Source organism: Poecilia reticulata, linkage group LG15, assembly GCF_000633615.1.
Source record: "Poecilia reticulata strain Guanapo linkage group LG15, Guppy_female_1.0+MT, whole genome shotgun sequence".
NCBI lineage: Eukaryota > Metazoa > Chordata > Actinopteri > Cyprinodontiformes > Poeciliidae > Poecilia > Poecilia reticulata.
The window spans coordinates 14,424,132-14,445,954 of record NC_024345.1 but is presented as its reverse complement, the minus strand read 5'-3'; the positions used below and the strand labels follow the sequence as shown (position 1 = coordinate 14,445,954).

Here is a 21,823-nt window from a genome sequence, read left to right as displayed (position 1 = left end):
GTTTCTTCATATTCTAAAAAAAATGTTAAGAGCGCTGAATTATAACCATTCACCCCTATGGGACACTGCCTGAAATACACACCGTACCTTGCAAAAGGCACTGTATGTATTTACGGTATCTCTTGTATGCTCCTGCATTTTCTTTCACCCATTGTTATGTTGCAAAACAAAAATAGTTCATTGTATTTTATTGGAATTTTGTGCAATAAAAGCGCATAATTGTGAAATGGAGCAAAAGCAGATGAGAACTGTTTCCAAACAATTCCTCTGAGTTAACGCTTTATCGGCTTTTAGGCACCAACTTTGGAAATCTCTAGTCTCTAACTCAAACTTTCACCAGTTCCTTCCAAATTTGCTCATTTTCAGCCAGACTAGATGGCGAGTAACATGGCGAGTTATAATTGGCTCCCCCCATCTTCCCATAACCGTTGAGCAAATTTGCCTCTCTTCCTGTTGATAGAAATAATCCCTACGGCAAAATATTGTCACCATGTTTCACTGTGAGGAAGGTTTGTTCAAGATGATAAGAAAAGCTGTGTTAAACGATGTCAGATGGAACTGATCAGAGCACTGTCTTCCACATGTTTGCTGCTGCAAACGGTACGTCTTTTTTGATTTCTTTCAAAAATGGTCTTTGTTTTTCTGCTATTCTGGAAAAAGCAAATTTTCAGAGTAAAAATCATTTGCTGTCGAATGAACAGATTCTCCCACCTGAGTTGTGGATCTCTGCGGCTCCTCCACAGTTAAATGGGGTTCTTGACTGCTTCTCTGATTAATGCTTTCATTGCTCAACCTACAATCATTCATTTTGCTTCTTTGTAAGGAAGAAAGGTAATGTCAGTGTGGATGCAGAAATGCACAAAATCGCCATTTCTTAAAAAAATGAAAAGCGTAAAGAGGGACAATGACAAGTTTCTGTTTTATTTGTTTGGGGGGTTTTCTTCTTACCTCCAAATTGTACACTGTGTTCTCTTTGTAATTTCACTAGGGCACTTTGCTGCCAGAGATTTTTTATATTTATTAAAACTACAAACAGGAAGCAAACAAAGCGATTGTTGTCCCGTCTCTATGGGAACGCATAGAGACGGGAAAAGTTTCTTGGCGCATCTATCTGCAGAACCCTGCTGTGGCTCCCTCCCCGTTCCTCAACAAGAAGGATTCTTTCCTGTGTTTTTCCAACCCAAGTACAGGAGGTTCTGCTGAGAACCTCTAGCTGGGAGGCCACTCAACATCGACACCTGCCTGAAGAGAACAAGTTTGTTTTTTTTTCATCTTCCATCAATTTTTGGAATTTTGGACATTGCTTTGATCAGACTCTGATGATCGACTCAAACTGGATCATCGAGGCTGAGTTAGAGATTGATTGATTCCAGAACTGCTGGAATTCATTGGCTCTCTCTCTGCCAATCTCTTCTCCCTGAATCTCGCTGACTGAGTTTTGCTTATGATTTGAGATATTCTGGTTGGTGCCCAGATAAACAATCAGAGACCAGAATGTACAATTACATAAGCCTAACATCAACGCGAGTTCTGATTCCCAACAATTTTGATATTGTCGTGTGAGATTGGCACAACATTATTGGTTTCCAGAATTCTGATTCCCAGCACAATGGACTCCTCAAGAAATAAACTCAATTGTTTTGCAGTACAGACTTCAATGATTGCTTCTTATTCTGTGCTTCCCCCGCCCGCAAAATGCATCTACTTTCGCCACTTGTATTATCTCCTCTTGTGAAACGGCTTGGCGATCGTAGAAATCTTTTAAAAGATAAGTCAAAGAAAAACGTCGCCTTTATCTTGTTGTTGGTCGAAATCTAGAAATTCAGAACCAGGGTCGAGGTTAAAAGGAAAAATTAAAATACGTACCCTCGGAGAATGATTTTCAGACGCATATTATTGAATCATGAGCCATCCAGTGTGGTCAGTGATCAGAGCAGCAGTGAGGGTGTCCTGCCCCCCACACCCCTTGAGGCCCTGAATGTATTAACCACTGGGGTCCACAGGGGTGTGGGGAATAATTACTCATTCCCGCCATGTGACATCCCCAATAAATTAAACTCCCCCTATAAGTTTTAAAGGCAAATGCATATTGTGGCCATCACTTACAGGCTGGCCTGTCCGTGCCTGCGCATAATTCCTTGTAGGAATCTGTTACCACAACTTAGTGAGTGGACCCAGCAGCCGACTACAGATGAGTGAGCAATTTGCCAATTGAAGTTGTAACAAGTGTGGAGGAAAAGTCTGTGTGTATGTGTCTTCATCATTAATAAATCCTACTCCATTAAGCCTTAATCTAATTATAAATCACGCCTTCATCTGCCATGAATCATCTCCGCTCTGTGTTAGCTAAATTGGGGAAAAAGAATTTGGACACATAATTGAGATTTTAATGATTCCCCCCACCCCCCTCTGCCTTTGTGCAAAGAACAGAGAAGTTATCAGCCTTACATAAAATGATTGTTTAAGCCTCCGTAACTAAATGGCTTTAAAGAAAAAATATAATTATAATTTAATAATTGACAAATTAAGCCTGGGGAACTTTCAGTTTTTGGCAATGGATTCCTAAAAAAATCTCTCCTTTTTTTTTTTTTTTTTGCAGCCACGTGTCAAAAAGAGGTAATTATAGCCTCTGTACACACATATAAAACTTAAGCAAACGCACCGAGCAGAGAGCTGAGGATTAGGAACGAGATAGAGATGTCATCCAATCGTCACCATGGTGCACAATGTGCAGAATGGGTTTGAAAAAATGCAACTGGTGATAGGTGCTTTCAATAAATAAATTTCCACAGTGCAGGAGTGACTTCAGCAGCGACAGCCCAAAGACAGCTTGTGCCGAGGAACATCAACACCTTTACTCCAAAATCTAATTATGTGTCACATGGAGCTTATATTGAAGCCTATATTGTTTTTCTTAGTTAACACACGAGGAAGTCACTTAAAGGTAATTATGGCAAATAGCTCAAAACAAGTCAAATCACTTCTCTAGCAGCAGCTACTCTGACTTGTTTGTTGCTGTGGTTGTTTAAAATAAAATAAAAATAAGTAGGCAACATCTGAGATGAGAACATCTGCAACGTTTCCACAGTTGAAAGCCCACCCTCCCTTCTCCTCTCTGTCTGTCCACAGACATTCTTGACAAACCCCTGCCTTTCGACACTCCCCTGAGCTAATGTTCTGTCGCGAGGAAGCCACCAGCTTTGAGTTGCAGGTGAAAGTTTTACTTTTTCCTTCCTCTGTGCTCTTTTCGGTGCGCTCTAATGATCTCGATGTGCAACACCCGCGGCACAGGCAACGGGGAAGCCATAGGTAATGAGTCAGATGTATAATGTGATTAGTCGAGTCCCCGACCAAGGCCTTCAGTCAAAGGCAGCAACAGCAGAGATCACAAGACGCATTAAGAGGCACTCCGTCACGATGCAAAAGAACATGTGAGCTTTCAGCTGCCGCCATTCATTTTCATAATGACAGTAAATGCAGTTGAAAGCAGTGGGATCTCTGAATGGCATTAGGCTCCCTTCTTTCAATTTTGATTAGGTGTCTCGCTCTAGATGAAGAGAAATCATTTAGAGCGGAATAAGTGTGTCAGGAGATAATGGCTCCACAGGTTGAACACGGCGAGGAAACACAGGCTGACGAAATACAGCTGCGACCTGAGAAATTCAGGTGCACGCGTGCTTATCTGTGTGTCTCTCCACGCACGCACGCGAGCGTTTGTTTAGGTGCCGGATCGCGTGCGCACGCGCGTGCGTGTTTGCCTGGCAAAGATCACAGGTTCTTTGTGTTTCATGTCAGACGTTTCGGTCTAGGTGACAGCATTTCACATTGATGTGACAGGTCTTTAGAATAAAACTAAGAAGGCTGAGTATCCCTGGTGAATACTTTCTCTTAGCATATTTAACCTAATTAAGGTCAAATATTAATTTGTGATTAATGGCCCTTGCTTAAAAAAAAAACTGTAAGCTTTTGTTGCTTTGCTCCTTTTTGTCGCTACTAATCATAAACGGTTTTTGCTCAAAATTGTAAAAAAAACACAAAAAGAAAACTGTACCGGGCAATCCACCTGGAGATTTAAATTGTAGCTGTGAAAGTATTAAATCCTTCCGAATGTCTTTTAAAACTTTACGAATGTTCGTTGCGCCCTGACCAAAACAAAACACGATGACAGGTGCCAGTTTACGACATCCCTCTCTTTATGTCTGACTCTCCTCAATTTCCCCTGACAGATATAGGGGTGGGGGGGGACAGACAGAGAGAAGGGGGAGGAAAGAGGCAAGGAGGAAACACAGGGGACCTGAGGAGTGTTTAGGAGGAAGATGGCTGTCAGTAGCTGTCAATCGTTGACTTTTTGATGCCATCGTCTTGGCACAGGCCTGTCTGTCTCACGGTGCAGCAGCTATCAAAGACTCACTCACAGCAGACAGACGCTGGGATGGAAACACAAGAAGATCTGCACATTCTCTCATTTCCACCTGGCACACAGACTCCGTCAAATCTGTGGATTGCGATGAAGCCCGTCCCTTCACCTGGTCTTCTCGAAACTCAAAAAAGCTGGTAACGCATAAAGAAAGACTTGATTGGAAGCAAATTAACAGAAAAAGGTGATTAGAGTCCAGTTGCACTGATGTATTTGTTACTTATTTATCATTAAACTGTTGCATTGCACAGCATATCAATTGTCTAGGAAGACACACTTCCTTATTACACACCTGATATGTAACTTGATTATAAACGAAGCCCAGGCTGACACATTTTTTAGCATATAAAAAAATGATGCATTGTCTACTTTCCTGAATCATTTCCATTTAGATAACATTGTGAAAGTGCTTGGAAATGTAAAACGTGTCGAAGAATGACGACCAGCCTTGTCAGCTCGTCAGTGAGTGGCTGTCAATTTTTTTGCGGATGTCTATGATTTGTACATTTTATGCAAATATAAGAGCAGAATTAAACTTAAGTCTATTGTCGACTGCTGTTCGTTCCTGGTGTCTATTCGTTTTTGCTTTGCATGAGTGAAAAACCTGTTCTTGGATCGACGGTCCCATTTGAGGTCCCCTCTCTGCATCATCTCATTGGCCACGATGACCAAACCACAACTGAACACAACGTGCTGAGCGGATCGACGCTGCTTTCCCTTCCGAACATTTACGACCTACCTTGTTCATTCCTTCGCCCTCCCTATTTAGCAACCGAACATAAAAGCCAGAGAAATAAACTAACAGCAGGATCTCTATTCAGATGCACAGCTCAATATCCTACGTCTCAAGCAGCCTTCGGGAAGTCCTGTCGGCGCTCATCACTTGGCCTTGTACCTCCGCTAAACCATTGAATTCATCATGCATAAAACATCAAAGACGCACATCTGAAAGAGTGTCCGCCTGTTTATTGGCTCTCACTGCTCCATAAACCATTTTCATCCTCTGTGGGATGAGACACACATGCTCCTCGGTCCTATTGATGGCATTTAACACAGGAATATAAACTATAAAACACAATAATAAACATAAGCGGAGCAAATAAATCAGATTCATAATAACCCTGAGGTGGGATTTATGTAAGCAAAGATGGAGGCTTTGTGCAAATTGACGGCGCAAGCTCTATCAAAGTGCCGGTGAGACACTAATATAGTCTTATAAACACACCCAGCAACACTCTAAAGTAGCTCCATCTCTCCTCTTTGGCCAGCGTAAGTGCTTAAGTAATGTATTGCTTTCATAAGTGTGCAACTTAGTGGTACTTTCTTTGGTGTAAATGTGTCTCCATCCTCTGGGTTGTATGATTAAGTATAAAATACAAAGACTATTGCTGTGGAATAAATTCAAACTCAGAGCTGAGCAGCAGCAGTTCTTTTTTGGAAAGGCCCATGTGACAGTGGCAGAGAGCCCCAGAGAAATCCATCAGCGGCACACACACTGTCCCCCTGGCACCCAGGCTAATGTATCACCTCTGGATTGCAGTAATATCTGTCTGATGGATGTTTTTGGAGCACAGAGGGCCATATGAACCCCAGACAGGAGCCTCAATTGCAGGGTGTAGCGCTGAAGAGATGGGGCTCCAGCTCCTGGAGGTCCATTATACTTCTTTTCTCCTTCCCTCTCCCGAGTCCTGGACCCTATACCTCCTCCCAGTCCATTCATCCTGCCTTCTTCCTTCATTCTTCAACTATTTGTGTGCATGCACGCCTGCTTGCATGTGTTCGTCACAGGTCTCCGCTGAGAGGCCGACAGCCATCCTGGGGCGATGCCTGGGTTCCTCCAGTCAACTATACTGCCTTCATCTGGCCTGATGAATGGCTAGCTGCCTTATCAGTCCCTCTGCCTGCAATCTCAAGTGGTTCCCCGGAGCCTCACACCGCCTGCAGGTTCGGTCGCTCTCTTCTCCGAGCGGTTCCATCCGCCTCACGCAGCACACCCAGAGACACAGCAAACAGGGGCACACAATTACTTACAGATAATATTATTCAGCTGGATGTACAGTTCACAAAAGACACGCACAGGAGCGGAAAAAAAAAAAAAACARAAAAAAAAACAAAAAAAAAACAACAACACACCAACGGTAGCAGCCAAGAAAACCTTCACACAGCCTCTTCCACAAAGGCACACGCACGTCAACAAGCAAATCCATCATCTTTATTTCCTCCCCAATGTGCTCATATTTTCTCGTGGCTGCAGCAAGCTCACGAAAATATTTATTTTTGCTGATTTTTTTCTTTTTCTTTTTTTTTTTTTCTCGAGAAAACACAAAAGAAATCACACCTCTCGTTCTCCCTGGCTCATGCCAAAATAATCAATGCTTTCCAGAGAGGGACTTGTGGCGCGACATGCGTGGAGGGAAGGCAGAAGGATGCAGACATAGCTCCAGGGCTCTGGTTGGAGATAATAAGTGAGGAGAAGTCCTTGGGTATGTTTTACAGCTATCAAGACTCATCATATTTGACATGCATTCTGGTGTTTACACAGACTCTTCCGTAAAATCCTCTGCAGCTATAGAAGAGAACCGGGTGCACGGAGCAAACACAATGCAAGCGCAGGCAGAGCACACACACTCTTACACACACAAGTACTTCAGAAAAGGAGGAACCGGTTGTTGCCTCTGCTTTTTTTTTTTCTTTTTTATTTCTCCCTGCCTCTTTTCTCCACGTCCCATCTCTTATCCACGGCACAATTGGCGGCGTTAGCACCTGTCAGCTGACTGACTTCTTGTTCCCGGCGGCTTATGAAAAAATCATGGCTGCTGGGCTTCAGAGGCTGCTCTCCCATCAATATGAATTCACCATGGTCTTCATGCAACATTAGGCCAGGTCCTGTTTTCTTACAGCAAGCCGCACGCTGCTTCGTCTGTTATACACAAGAGGAAATGAAAAGAGTAAATAGTCCTTTTAGAATGTTGCATTCAATCATGGGTGGAACCAAGTCGCCTATGAAAGGGACCAGTATACTTGGCTCTCTAAAGCACATTTGCTTTCTACCCCCAGATATAACGGCGTGCTGCTCCATGTCTTTTATTAGTGTGTCCAGTTCTCCTGTAAATAAAACAGTGCAATTCTCTGTGCGGCCCCAGTAGATTGTCCCCCGTTCTTGTACTCCAAACAAGCTCTCGCAGATTTATGTACTTTTAGTTTTACTGCTAAAGCAGGAGCACTAAAGGTGGCAAAATATATGGGGATTATACTTATATATTGCAAAACTAAAAAGCCAGAGTACATTTAGCAAAAACAAATAAGTTGAATTCTATTATTATTATTACTCATATAGAAAAAAAAAATATCTGGCAGGGAATTTTGTGTTGTCTGCTTGTGCCACAGGCTTTGCAACTGACTATTAGGATTTAAAAAAAGAGATTGATTTAGCAACATTTTTTTTAATTATGCCTACTGTAAACATTCTCTTCATCAATTCAAACAGAATTGTTTGAATTGATGTGGCTATAAGAAGTTATTAACCCCCGAATGTTTTGAACTTTCTATTGCTTTTGCAAACCATCCACAGCCAGTAAAAAATTACAAATACCCTTTAATATCAATGAGAAAACTGATTCCAATGAAATGTTGGCAATTAAACAAAAATGTTCAACATAAAAATAAGTGACTGCATGAATATTTAACCTCTTTAAAGCGAATGATCTAATTCGACAGAGTTCCAGCCAATTGGTGCTGCTGGTCTCACAATGAGTGGAATGAAGATCACCTGAAGGAGAGTGTGTCTGAAATTACTGTTGTTTGAAAAAAAAAAAAGAAACACTCCAAGCAAAACACAGGAAAAAGAATTTAAAAGTATCAGTCAGGGGATGGATACAAAAACTCTCTAAGGCATTGAACATCCTGTGGGCAGATGTGTAAATTTGCCTGGATCAGGTAAAAGGAAAAAAACAGAGATATCCAGGAAGACAACTTGTTTTTAATCTGAAGAATCCAGCTAAATCTACACAAAAAAAATGGTTTGAAGACAACAAAGTGGGTGTTCCAGAGTGGCCAAGTCAAAGCCCAGACCTCAATCCTAAAATTCCTAAAAGGACTTGAGTTAATTACAGCAAATATAGTTATTTAATTGTCTTTATCTCGTAGATGTCTGTTTTCACTTCAACATTAAAAAAATCCTCCGATGTCAGAGTGGAAATTGATTACATCAGCACCTGAGGTTAAGTGATTTCTTGATTCAACATGCCTGGTATTAATCCATGAAGTCGAACCTAGCTTTTCAAATTACATGGCTAGTCACAATTACTTCAAGATTCAGCAAGAGGGCACAAAGTACTATTTTTACACATAGTCAGCTTCTTGTTTCTTTCCTTTCACAACAACAACAAAAAAATATCATAACTTCTATGCTTTTCTATTTCCTGAGGTTAACTTTGTTTGTAATGTGCTTGGTGATTAACACTAAGGAGCGACAAAGACACGGAGCATTTTTGTCACGCATTAATGAAACTCTTTTGTAAAAGACGAAAATTGTCAAATTAGCAAGTAAAGCTCAGTCTACAGTTGTGAAACCTATAAGAGTTCAGCAATAACAGTCTCTCACTGACATCAACCTGCTGATAATGCATTGACTCATTCAGCGTTCCCGTTACATTTGCTTGGGTAGACCAGCTGCAGGAATCTCTGCTTTCCTCCCACTTCCCTGCCTCTCTCCCAGCCCTTTAAACATGCCGACAGTCAATTATCTACACCACTTCTTCCTGACATCATCGCTCTAATACAAGCTGCTCCTGACCTTATGTTTGTGTGTCTTGAGCGGATGAAAGTGCTGTGTTTCTCCCTGATTGGATTAACTTCAGATGTGGTGTGTGTCCGGGTCTATTACACGAGCCCTGTCGAGATTTCGAACCCCAAGCCTGGACTCCCTCCCAGCCCCCCTCTAACCCTTATCTCCACATCCAAACCGTTGTGATCCCCTTCCTTACAGCCACGGTTCCACCCTTCTCCTCCTTTTACACCTCCCCAAAGGCCCGCTCTCCCTGCGCGCCAGCTCCTGCCGGCGCACACACACACACATGCAGCGCTGTCATGTGCACGCTCGCACATGCACATATGCCCCAGATCAGGCCTCTAAACAGTCATAGTCCATGTGTCCATTGCTCGCTGATGGAATGCCTGGGGAAACCCTGTTTCTTCATCCGCACCCTCCTTCTCTCCCTGCTTTCCAAGTCCAGAGGGGTCATCTCAGATGGGGAGCTCATAATCAACTCAATTAAGTGAATCTGATTGCGATGGCAAATTGGTCCGAGTTATAACATTATCATTAATGCCTCAAGTGCAGTCACAATGGGACACAGCAATCAGATGGGAATGAGACTAATAGGAAGGGAGGGAGCAGCGACTCTGCTCTGCAACTTAGGGAAAGACTGACTTTGCTTTAGTAGAGGAGAGCGAATACAAATGTAACTTTTTGTGAGAAGCATAAGAGCAGATTGCAGAAGTGGAAATGGGCAGTTAACGTATTATTTCTTCAGCAGAGAGCAGTTCTCCCTCTGACAAGGAGGAGTGACAACAACTGCGAGATGTTATTGGAGAAGCTCTACTGTATTTGAAATGCGGCTGGGAGAACTAGCTTTAAACCTGGGGTTCACCCGGTAATTGTTTCTCAGGATGTGACATTTGCCTCTTTTTTTTTGTGGGTTGCTCAAGGTGTCAACACCTTTCACATAGCCAAGATTTTTTATTTATTTATTTTTTCTTTTACTGTGGTTCACGTGCCCTGGAGCGGCCCGTTTGATCTTCTTGAGGACTGTCAACTTATTGCGTGACTGCATGGAAATTGAATTCTGTATTTATTTACACGGCAGGTTAATAGAATAGATGCCTTGGTGATTTGAAAGTCAAACAACCACACCTGCCATTCATTCCATTTCATTTTTTTTTCTCAGTAGAGGCAGATCCACTCCTTTGTTCTGTTTGGCTTGAACACACAAAGAGAGGATGATAATGAACTGAATGGCTTATCCTGTGCATTCTAACTGCAGAATGCACTGTAGCTCAGACACAAAAGTAGTAAATCCAGATTTTTATGATTGGCAAAACCAAAACAGTTTTTGGGAAGATTTTTTTTTGTTTTGTTACATCCTCATCTGCATTCTGCAACCCTTGCAATAGCCTGCATACAGCTCCTTGCAAAAATATTCATTGAACATCCACTGGAAGGTAAACATTTGTCCTTTGCAGCCTTTAACAGATTTTCCCTCAGAGGTTCTCTGTATTGTCAATCTTTCCATCAGCATTCCCACAGCATGATTCTGTAAAACACCACATTGTCCAGGGTGACTTGAGGTGTTATTTATTTACTTATTTTGCCACTCTTGATGTTTTGAAATTTTGAAATTAGAAAGAGCATTCATTGTGAGAGCTCTGAAATGCTTGGAATGTAATTTTAAAACGTACCCATGATTCTCCTGGTGTGGTTCTTTGTGTTGATGATGCTGTTTATTCATAAAAGCCGCCTAAAAAATCTCTGTAGTTTCACAAAACAGATGAATTTATACTCAAATTATATTACACACCGATGGACTCTATGTACCAAGTAGGTAACTTCTAAAGGTAACTAGTCAAAATGAATTGTTTCAAGGGTATTAGAGTAACATGGAAGAATAAAATGCATGTTGTACTTTTTTTTTCTAATAAAGAAAAAAAAAATAGTAGCCCAGTGCAACAGACTAGATTTTTCCATGGCTGTGTGACAGAATCAAAAAAAGTTTAAACAGTGGGAATATTTTCCACAAGCCACTTTACTAAATGCTTTTTATCTGTGTTGGTACATTGACTAATAATACCTAACCGGGCTTTTTTTTCTGAAAAAAGAAAAAACAAAAAAAAAAAGAAAAGGAAAAACATACGATGGCCCAGTTTGAGTAAACTCTGCCTCAGCGCACGCCTATCTGCTCATACTGGAGCTTTAAACAGACTTGTCATGCTGGAGGATGCTGTCGTCAAACAGAGGACAAATCCAAGGATGTCAATTGAATGCTGAGAACTGTCTGTCATCTGTCCTGATGTTGGTCTCTCCATTGTGATTAGCATCACTTAATATTCATGCATGCCTATCTGACTGCGGAGATGATGCCGAGCTGACTCCTGTTGTTCGTGTACAGAAGAGGCTGTCTCCCTATGATGAACACACGGATGATGTAAGAACCTTGTGGCGTTACGAGCGCATCAATATGTTGCGCCAGTGTAGGCTCTGATGGTGTCACAGGTCAATTCAATAAGAGGAAAGCGATATTGCAACAGAGACAAGGAAGTGAAAGCCTTGGTCTCTGAGAGTTGGTTTTTTTGTGCATTTGCTGAGCAACACTGCCACTCGGTGGTCAAAGTTAGGTACTGTATAGCAAAGTACATGGAGGAGAAAGCTGCACAGATTTGAAGACATCCTTTAAGTGAAAATCAGACACAAATCCCTGCCTAGAATAACATAGGGCTGGTTTTAAACTGACAAAATACCTCAGCTTAGCTTCTATATGCCCCCAAAATGTAAAAGGCTGTTTTGTTTTTTTTAGTTCTACACAATCCTCCATCCCACATGCATCAAACCAGGAACATCCTGAATTATTTTATTTCATATTAGCAGTTGTATGTGTCAGGTTTGTTTCCTTGCTCCTCCACTTGTTCAGACTTTTTTTTTTTTTTTTTTTTTTACCTCAGAGAGACTTTGTGAACGTGTATCATTGTGGCACAGTGACAGTCAAGGCCGGGAGGGGGAACGGTGGTGCGCTCGCCGCAGATGGCAGTGCACATTTTTTCATTCCTTAAACAGACACAAAAAGCAGCCGAGGGACCAGGGCCTGTCTGTGGAATGTGCTGGGGAAGAGTAGGTACTTGGCACAAGTAGCAGAAACAATTAGCATCACATAAGCAGGGGCCCGGAGCAGCAGGAGGCAGAGGGAGAGGATGGCGGAGAAGAAACACGGCATCTCGTTTTCACCAAGAGGACTTTAACAGATCTGCATACACACTTTGAGACATCCTCTTCCTTTCCTTTGCCACAGCTCAAACATTTTTTTAAGAGACAGCTTGTGTCATGGCTCATTTAAGTGACGTGTTCTTGTTCCCGGCGTGTTTTTGTTTGGATCTGTGCATTCTTAATTGGGGAACAGGCAGAGGAAGTGCAGTGTCCTTGGAGAGGCGTTGCATCCCACTCACATCCCGAAATTCCTTTTTGAACAATCCTGGCTATTCCCATTCCAGTTCTGAAGTTGCGAGAAGAGATGATATTCTTGCTGTAGATTGGAAAAAACTATATTTTTCCTATCATATATATATACTTCTGATTTTTATTTTATTTTTTTGCTAAATGGTGTCTCACTCAGTGCAAGGCTAATATGCAAACTAGATACGTTTTAGACTAGCCTCCAGACCAGCAGAGGGCCCCAAGATCACTAAATGCATGTCATGCATGTCAGGCACTTAATTGCAAATCTTTTTTGCTAAAAGATGTCAGTAGTAATAATCATTCAACAACAGCAGAAATCAAGAACCTTGATTCTTGATGTATATTTTTCAGTTGCAAACCAATCATCCTTTCATATGGCATTTTTTTCAAAATTTCATTTTGTTGCATGAATACATTTAATCTGGGTAAACTGGGGTTGAGCAGTGAAATGAATAAGGTTTTGATGCTCATACATATAACCTTTAGCAGGGTTTTGCAGTAAGGTCAAGATATCTGGTTGTAATTTTAAGGTAGGATGGTTGGAAGGCCACAAAATAAAATATTGTATAGGATCCCCTTTAATCCCAAAAAGGCACTGACATTACCTAAATACTCTCTGTTCTCAGTTTTATTTTTTTCACATCATCCCCAGCAATACAGCTTTCCCTTCTGCATGAGTGAATAAACTCACACCTGACCATGTACCGTACACATTTTTAGTTGCTTAACACAGATAGCAACCAAAGCTGATCCCCTCATATCATCTAGATGTGGCGAAGACATCTATCCAGTCAACTAAGGAGAGGAACCAACCCGAGGCTGCAATTCCAGTAATTTACATGATGCTTTAAAGATCCATTTGGAACAAAATCTCTGAAGAACGTTCCTGACACCTATGAAAACATGTGGTCCAACCCTAGTGGCAAGGCGTACCCAGTGGCGCAACTACACAATATACACAGGTGGATGCGAAAACATAGATCGGCGCCCCCCCCATCCCAGGCAGTGGTGGAGAAAGTACTCAAAAAATTTACTTAAGTAAAAGTACAAATACACAGTCAAAAATGTACTTAAGTAAAAGTCAAAGTACCACATTAACATTTTACTTAAGTAAAAGTAAAAAAGTCCTGGTTTTTAAAAATACTTAAGTATTAAAAGTAAAAGTACTCGCTGAATGCATTACCTAATCGCTAATATCATTAAGTGTGCCGATCGTATTTAATTTTAATACATCAGAAATGTGCCATTTTAATGAACACTACCACAGATTAAACATGTTCTTATTGTGTTTATTCTCTGTAACAGTTTAGACTTAGATATGTGATTCTATGAATCATAATTTCAGGGATGGAAACATTTTGTCTCGAAGTCCCACCGTCTGTGAAAGCGAAGCGCTGCTGATTTTACATGTCGCCATATCAATTTATGCAGCGCTATTATATTATAGACAAACATCTCCTCCCGCTCAGAGGAAACTACTGCGCATGTCTGGAGCTCCGMGTGCGAGTAAAGGTGGAGCCGATGGGTGACAACAGACACTAAGTCACGTTATTGCTCGGATTTTACAGCGCCACCTTAAGACCCTGAACTTCACATTTTAACGGAAGAAAAGAGCAGCGCGACTTGGATGTAACGAGTAACGCGACAGTTTTGTAGAAATGTAGTGAAGTAGAAAGTACAGATACTTACTGTAAAATGTAGTGGAGTAAAAGTAGAAAGTCCCCATTATTAAATCTACTTAAGTAAAGTACAGATACACGAAAACTGTACTTAAGTACAGTAACGAAGTACTTGTACTTCGTTACTTCCCACCACTGATCCCAGGGAAGGAACGTCAGGGTGAAGGAGCGACGCTCCCCCCTCACACCCCAAGGCGACGATACGCGAAAGGTACAACTCGCTACATTTACCTCGTTATGTGCGCGAGGTGAAGGAGCGGAAGGCGCGCGATGAAGTGTATGGGAAAACATCATCGGCGCGCCGCCCCCTCCAGATGGGGTTTTGGCGCCCCCTCTGGTGCTGCGCCCCGATGCGTTGCATACCCACTTTTTGCGCCACTGGGCGTACCCATTAAAAGGCCGGTGAGGTTAGTGTTATTGTGTGTGTGTGCTACTTGGAAATTCTGCAATTTTATTTCTTTTTTTGTCAAAATGTACTTTTAAAAGTAATTAGGCCCACCTTTATGTAGTTAATTTTATTTTTATAAAAGCTCACACTTGTCAGTTGTGTATTTAAACTGGAAAGTCAAACATGATTTGCCCCATAAATTTCACTAACGTCAACATTTTGAAGCTATTCTGACACTGTTCAAGAAATTGCTACAACATAATAATAGCAATAATCTGCACTCTGTCAATGAAGCTGTATTGGTACAATTTTACTTTGCGAGGCCAAACGCAGAATCAGTTGGTGGCTCTCATAACTTCAGTCAGTATGCAAAATATATTATGTCAAATCTTTTTTATGGACTTTTTATATTTCACTTTATTTATGTGAGTGTGGCGGTCTAAGGAGTTATATAAAATTATACTGTTAGAAAAAAAAAAGTCATCATTAGCTTTAAACTATGATCATATGCCAAAAGATAAACAGACTTAGTTTATTTCTTTCAGATGTCAGTGAAAACATTTAAACAAATAAGTGACAATCGTGAAATAGATTAAATTAAAACATAGCTTCAAAGACTGTTTCACAAAATGTAGAAATATAGTCTTTTACATTTAAATGTGACAATAAAACAAAAATATAATTCAATAATTTCAATAATAAAACAGGAACAGGAGCAGCAATTTCTGTTGAATTGTTTTACAATAGCTTCCAAATATTTATCCAATTTTGTTTTGCTGTTGCCTTTGGATTTTGAAAAATGCTGCATCTTACACCTTGGGAACAAGAATATTTCTCAAAAATCACTTGTCATATCTTCTGTGTTGTGAAGCAGATTCATTTTAGGCCTTCAATTGTGGAATAACAAACAACAAACTGAACAAAGCATATCAGCCTGGTTTGTAAGAATTCATGCAGCACTTCACAATTTATGACTTGAGCAAATAACATGGATGTATAAATGGAAAAATATACTGCCTTTTCTCAAAAAAGCTGATGTTACAAAACTTGATAGACAAAAAGTCATTATGTTGGGTTTTCCCTTTAAAAGGTTAACCAAAACAAACACTGATTGCAAAGTCCAAAAAGAACAGACAGTGAGTGATTTAGTACAGTCAAACACTAGCTGTTCAAAAATTTCCCACAAAAAAAAAAATCCCAAGACAACAGAGCAGAATGGCTGCAAACTTCAAGGTTCTTGTCTGCATTGGACTTGCTGTTGTTTTAACAGGTAGAAAATGTTTGAGGCGTTATCAGCTGGATGAAGAAATATTTGAAGTAATAATGTTTATTTCAGATGTTTTGTTTCTTTCTGTCCAGGTGTGGGAAAGTCTGCCTTTATTGGAAAAAGTCACAGTGGGGGAAAAGATAACCTGGTTCTGCAGTACGTAGTTAACAATTCCCTAAGAGAGCATCCAGTCCTCACCAAACTCAGGCTGGTAAGTAAAATCCCAAAATACTTGATATTATTTTTATGTCTTTTTAGGCAACTGATGACTAAACAGAGCATGAGATTCTGTCTTTATGAATCACAGACTATTTGTCAAAACTAAAGTTTAAGTTTTGTTTTTGTTATAACCACTGTAGTATTATTATTATTATTATTATTATTATTATTATTATTATTATTATTTACTTTTTAGCATTGCTAAAGTGGTCATTGTTCAGCATCTAGCTGGCACCACTTTATTAACAGGGAAAATAAACTGGTGTTTATAGGATAATTGTGAGGCAATAACAGATTTCCCACTCTAACATAATTTGCTTGTTAACAAGTAAAGTTTAGGTTCTCAGTAGTTTTGTGTTGAGCAACTCATGGAGCTAATGATCAATCTGACTTTTGAAACCAATGAAATCATAAGTCATCGATAAAGCGTCTTCCATGCTGTTTTTTTCTTTAGCAAACAGTATTCTGTTAAAATTAATTATGCAAGCACTTTTTGATTGAGCAATATTAAACTTGATATTGATTTAGCTTTTATTTGTATATCTGTAAATAATTAACTACCTCCTATTCAGGGAAATTTGGCCAGAGGTTAATTGATAACTAATTAATCATGTGTTCTTTGAGCTCTGTGGTATTTCATGATGCTATGTCCACACGAAAATTTGATTTAGGCAAAAAGAAGTGAAGAACATTATTTAGTTAAGAGTGAAAGCAATATGGTTCTCAAACACTGGAGGGCAGACACACACCAGTAAAATGTAGCAACATACAGTCTGAAGCTGCAGAACCAGTTCTTCTGTGTTTTCGCTTCAGAGGACCCTTGAAGATCAATGGAACAGAATGATGGTGGCAGCAGAGCAAGCCCAGTTTATGGCAAATCTCATACGACTGATCAATGCCACAAAAGCAATTGAAATAGGTAAGATAAGATTAGCGCCACACGCTGTGTGGATTTGAAAGTGACAGAACAAATCACAAGTTTATTACTTTTATTGTGCAGAGCTATCTGTTTTCCTCTAATAAACATTTTGCTTGAATGGTTCGGATTTGTTCCTTTTTCCGAGTAAAGGTTGTATTTATCTTTACACGGGAATCAAAATTTTAATGCAAGAAAATAAGGAAATAATCAATTAATTTCAGAAGAAAAGTGACAATAATTGTTATAGTTCAGAGCTTTGATCAAAGCATTTGATTGCAGACCAGCTTCTAGTTTCCAGCAGTGATTAATTGTTGTGCTAGAATAGTATAATTCAGATGTGTACACACTGTTTTCATAAAATGTTATTGACTAACCAATATATCTGTGATGCAGGGATGTACACTGGATACAACGCTCTGAGCATGGCTTTGGCCATGCCAGAGAATGGACGAGTGGTAGCTTGTGAAATAGAAGACAACTACATAGAAATAGCCAAACCCTTTTTTAAAGAGGTGAGAACAGTAAAAAAAAAAAAAAAAAAAGAGCCAGAAGAAATATGACTTGGACCCCTCTCTTATGAATATCCTAATGTTTCAAAGCCCTATGCAGATTATATTACACAAGTGCACAGTTCTTGGTCTACCAACACCAGAATTTGCCATTAAGCTTCTGTCAGAGCTAATTTGTGCAGCAGACAGCAGATTGCACATCCAACAAATGTCAGTGTGTCTCCAGAAATCCTGCAGGCTGGACACTTTCAAGGTGTCTGCTCAGGAAACTGTGTTTCAGAAAGATCCAAAGCCAAGCAGGGAAATCAATTCCTGTGTAAACCCTGACAAAAACATTATTTTGAAGTGGCTGCATAAAACTCAGTTGATCAAATGTTCCTTTTATTTATTTTTTATTTTTTTGCAGGCTGGAGTGGAAAATAAGATTGATGTTCAGCATCAAGTTGCACTTAAAACTCTGGGTAAGTGGTTTCATTGATGTTATCGTTGCTCTTAAACAGATGTGAGTTTTGCGTTTACTTTTTCCATCTTGCGTTTTGTCAGATGAACTGACAGCAGCCGGGGAAGCCGGAACGTACGACTTTGTGTTCATCGACGCCGATAAATCCAACTACGACAGATACTACGAGAAGTCTCTGGAGCTCATAAGAAACGGTGGTATAATTGCAATCGACAATGTGAGTAAAGCTCAAGTATCCAGTTTGTGTTTTGACAACAAACATAAAGTGAATCATCTCTGTGATGATTGCCGCACTGACAGGTGCTGTGGAGTGGAAAGGTCGTGAACCCTGCGCCCAATGACACCACGTCACAGACTCTAGATGCTCTTAATAGGAAGATACACAAGGACCAGAGAGTTGAACTGAGCATGCTCACTGTGGGGGACGGGCTCACCATCGCTATCAAGCGCTAACGGGGGAGTTTTTACGACACAAATGTGTTAAACTTATGATGATACTGTCCATGATTTGATTAAACCGTTTACGTTTTTTCTGTAAATTCAACTCTTATTGGTCTTCACCGTTTTAGACATCAGTGTTATGTGATAGGGCCTAATTATAAATATTAAAAAAACATTTTGAGCTTTTTTGACTGTTTATGATGTCCTTGTTTTTACTGCATGTGGGCAAAGAAAGCAAGACCACAAGTGGGAAAACAAGAGAACATGGGGGGGGAGTGGTTCTGAGACATTTATGCATTTAAATCAAAATTAAATGGTAAACATCCAATCCATTTGATTGGATGCTTACCATCCAATCAAATGAAACTTTTTGATTAAATAGTCCATCCATTCATCCATCCATTTTCTATACACCCTTGTCCCTTGGGGTCGGGAGGGTTGCTGGTGCCCATCTCCAGCTAACCTTTCGATTAAATAGTCTATCTTTCTATCTATCATCCTACCCACAGCCATCTACAACTTTTTGAAGATTTCCTCACATTTCTGTCTACAAGATGTTGGTTTGCACACATCTCACTGTCCAGAGCTCCATTCCACTAAAGGGCACCATGGCAAGAAAGAAAGACCAAAAGATGGAAAGAAAACAAAATATTTCCTACTGTTAATTTACATGTTCAGGGAATTGGGAGTGGCCATGACAGAATACCTATAGCGACTATATGTGATCACTTCAAATCTGAAATGTAAAATACTAACACATGGTTGAGAGTGCTAGTTTTACTGTACTGATTTACACTAAACAGAGACACCATTAGAGGAAAATACAATTGTATTCAATTTTTAAATACACAAAATAGAACAAGTTCAACGTATTTTTAGTATCAGGACTACCTTAGATTGAGATAAACATTAAAACAAGACAAAACAGATCAACTGGATTATACCCCAATGATAAACTGATTGTTAAAATGTTTTAATTGTGCAACCTTTTAATCTATTTGTAAAAACAACACAAAGCAAAAAAAAAGTAAGTTAAAGATAAAATGAAGGAGTCAATTCCAACAAGAACTAAAGGTGACCAAGTTCAACTCAATCACTGCAAGGTGCAGAGCCGTGCAGAGACCACTAAAGGGGCAGGCGCTCAACAACAAAAAAGGTCACATCTAACCGCATTCTAAGACAGAATATTTAAAAAGTCACTCAGCTTTCAGAGTTTAATAAACAATGATAAATTACAAAATTGTGAGATATACAATCAAAGCTAACGAACATCTCCATATAGAGCATAACACTGCATATGTAAGATATTTTATAATTTCTTTCTGCTGTTTTGTTATAGGAAAGTATTGCAATATTCAAACCCGCAATTTAGCAAGATATGTAAATCAGAGCTGGACCACCAGACATATTTTGTCTTTACAGAATTACACTATTAAAAATATAAACAAGGGCACAATGCAACCTTTTAGTGTACCGTAATCTATAAAAAAGAGCTGCCGGTTTGCTGCAGTGGAGATGAAGATGGTCCATTCAGGAAAGCAGAGCTGCATCAAACTTTAACGTGGAACTGCAGAAAAACAAAAAAACAAAAGCAAAAATTGAATTGTTAATGCTTGCCACCATGAGAAAAGCCTACTGAGTTTTGCTTAAAAAAAAACTTAAAAAAAAATTTTAATCACACATTTTTGACTCATAAGGTTAACTTTTTTTGCAAAACAAACTTATTTGCGCTTGTCAGAAATCTTTTCTTGCTATTCTAAGTTTTTGTTTGCGACTCAAAGTTTTGCTTGTGACGTCTTGAGCAGGGCCTAAAATCACAACAAAAGATTTCTGATGTGTGCAAATAAAAGTTTGTTTGGTAAAAATGAGTTATTTAATTAAAAAAAGTATTTTTCTTTTAAAGAAATCATTACAATTCCAAAAGTTTTGATTACAATTTTATTTTACTTAACTGAGGTTAGTTTTTTTTTTTCCATTGAATAATTGGGAAGCGATTTTAACTTCATACTCTGCGAACTAGACCCTATACTTAAAGTCTGGGTTGGAACACCGGAGCCCTGAAACTCTATAGAAATGAAAGGGTATCATTTAGAGCTGCTAGATTTTCCACACAGGAAAAAGGACATTATGGCGGCTGGACCAGATGTTGTCCTCCTGAGGCCTGACAGACAGCAGGTGTCACAGATAAAAGTGAGAAGAGAAGTGAATGGGAAGCTCACAGTTTGTGAAGTTTGATCTCTTAATTATGTTTACATAGACATTGTTAGAATAGCTTTTTAATGGTGTTATAAGTAGAAGACAAAAGGAATTTCTGGGCTCTTGAACATGTTTTACCCCAAATATAAAAAAGTTTTATTTAACCACTAAGATGAAGAAATCACCTATGAAACCGATGGAAAAAAAGGACGTCATATTGGCACACTTTGTGAGCACCATTGCCTTTTCATCCCTGGTTCAAACCTTGCTGGGATGTTATAATTGGGAGTTTGATTGGTTTCCCAGTGCCTGACTTGTTCCATCTTCTTCTTTACAATCAAAAACATGTAGGATTTTTGATGGCATTTCTAATATGTCCATTAATTTGAGAATGCGCCAGCATGGTTGCCCCGTGATGGACTGGAGGCTGGTTCAGAGTTCTCAAGTTATACAGCAGGCAAAAATATATAGCAACTTAAATAAACTTTATGATTTCTCAAGATATCAGTGATTTAGTTTCATTCTTGAGATAATACAGCATCTAGAATGGGAGCAGCACTTGCCAAAAATCCAGTGGCAGGTGCTGCAGGAGGACTTAATGAAGATATCAGTCTTGTGCTCGCTGCTGTAAGTCAGCAGTTTTCCAAGGCACAAACGATGGTAAAAACAGTGGTGTAGTGGTTTCCTGCAGGATCCTGGGCTGCAAAAAGTTCCGCAGCTGAGCCTCGGTCGCCAAACACCACATTCAATTCATCCTCATTTGGTCAGCTTGACTAGCTTGCTGCCTCCTTAGTAGTTTGCTATGCAGCTCATCAGTCAGACATCAACTGCATTTCTTTTAAAAAGTGGACAAATAAAATTCTGGTTTGAATTAGGACTGCATGATATTAGAAAATCTCAATAAAGGTAAATATTGAAATGACAACATCAGTTTTAAACTAGAACATTTCTGAAGAAATTTAAATGGGGCCTGCCAACGTGTGCCAGTCTGATGCTACAAATTAGCATCAATGCTAAAGTAAGCTGCAATGTACTCAATAGCATGTGGAGAGTCACAAACATGTTCAGTAACATGGACTTACTCCATTCTGTATGTTAAAATTA

General features: G+C 39.7%; 1 protein-coding gene across 1 annotated transcript; it reads left to right on the top strand.

The window, feature by feature from the left end:
* The first annotated feature begins 15,367 nt into the window (after positions 1 to 15,367).
* On the top strand, positions 15,368 to 18,709 carry LOC103476818 (catechol O-methyltransferase domain-containing protein 1-like). The gene is made up of 7 exons (XM_008429424.2): positions 15,368 to 15,978; positions 16,068 to 16,186; positions 17,008 to 17,113; positions 17,507 to 17,625; positions 18,029 to 18,083; positions 18,166 to 18,299; positions 18,383 to 18,709. Exons 1-7 carry the CDS (start codon positions 15,924 to 15,926, stop codon positions 18,533 to 18,535), a joined length of 741 nt encoding a protein of 246 aa, XP_008427646.1. The 5' UTR covers positions 15,368 to 15,923; the 3' UTR covers positions 18,536 to 18,709.
* The last annotated feature ends 3,114 nt before the right edge of the window (positions 18,710 to 21,823 follow it).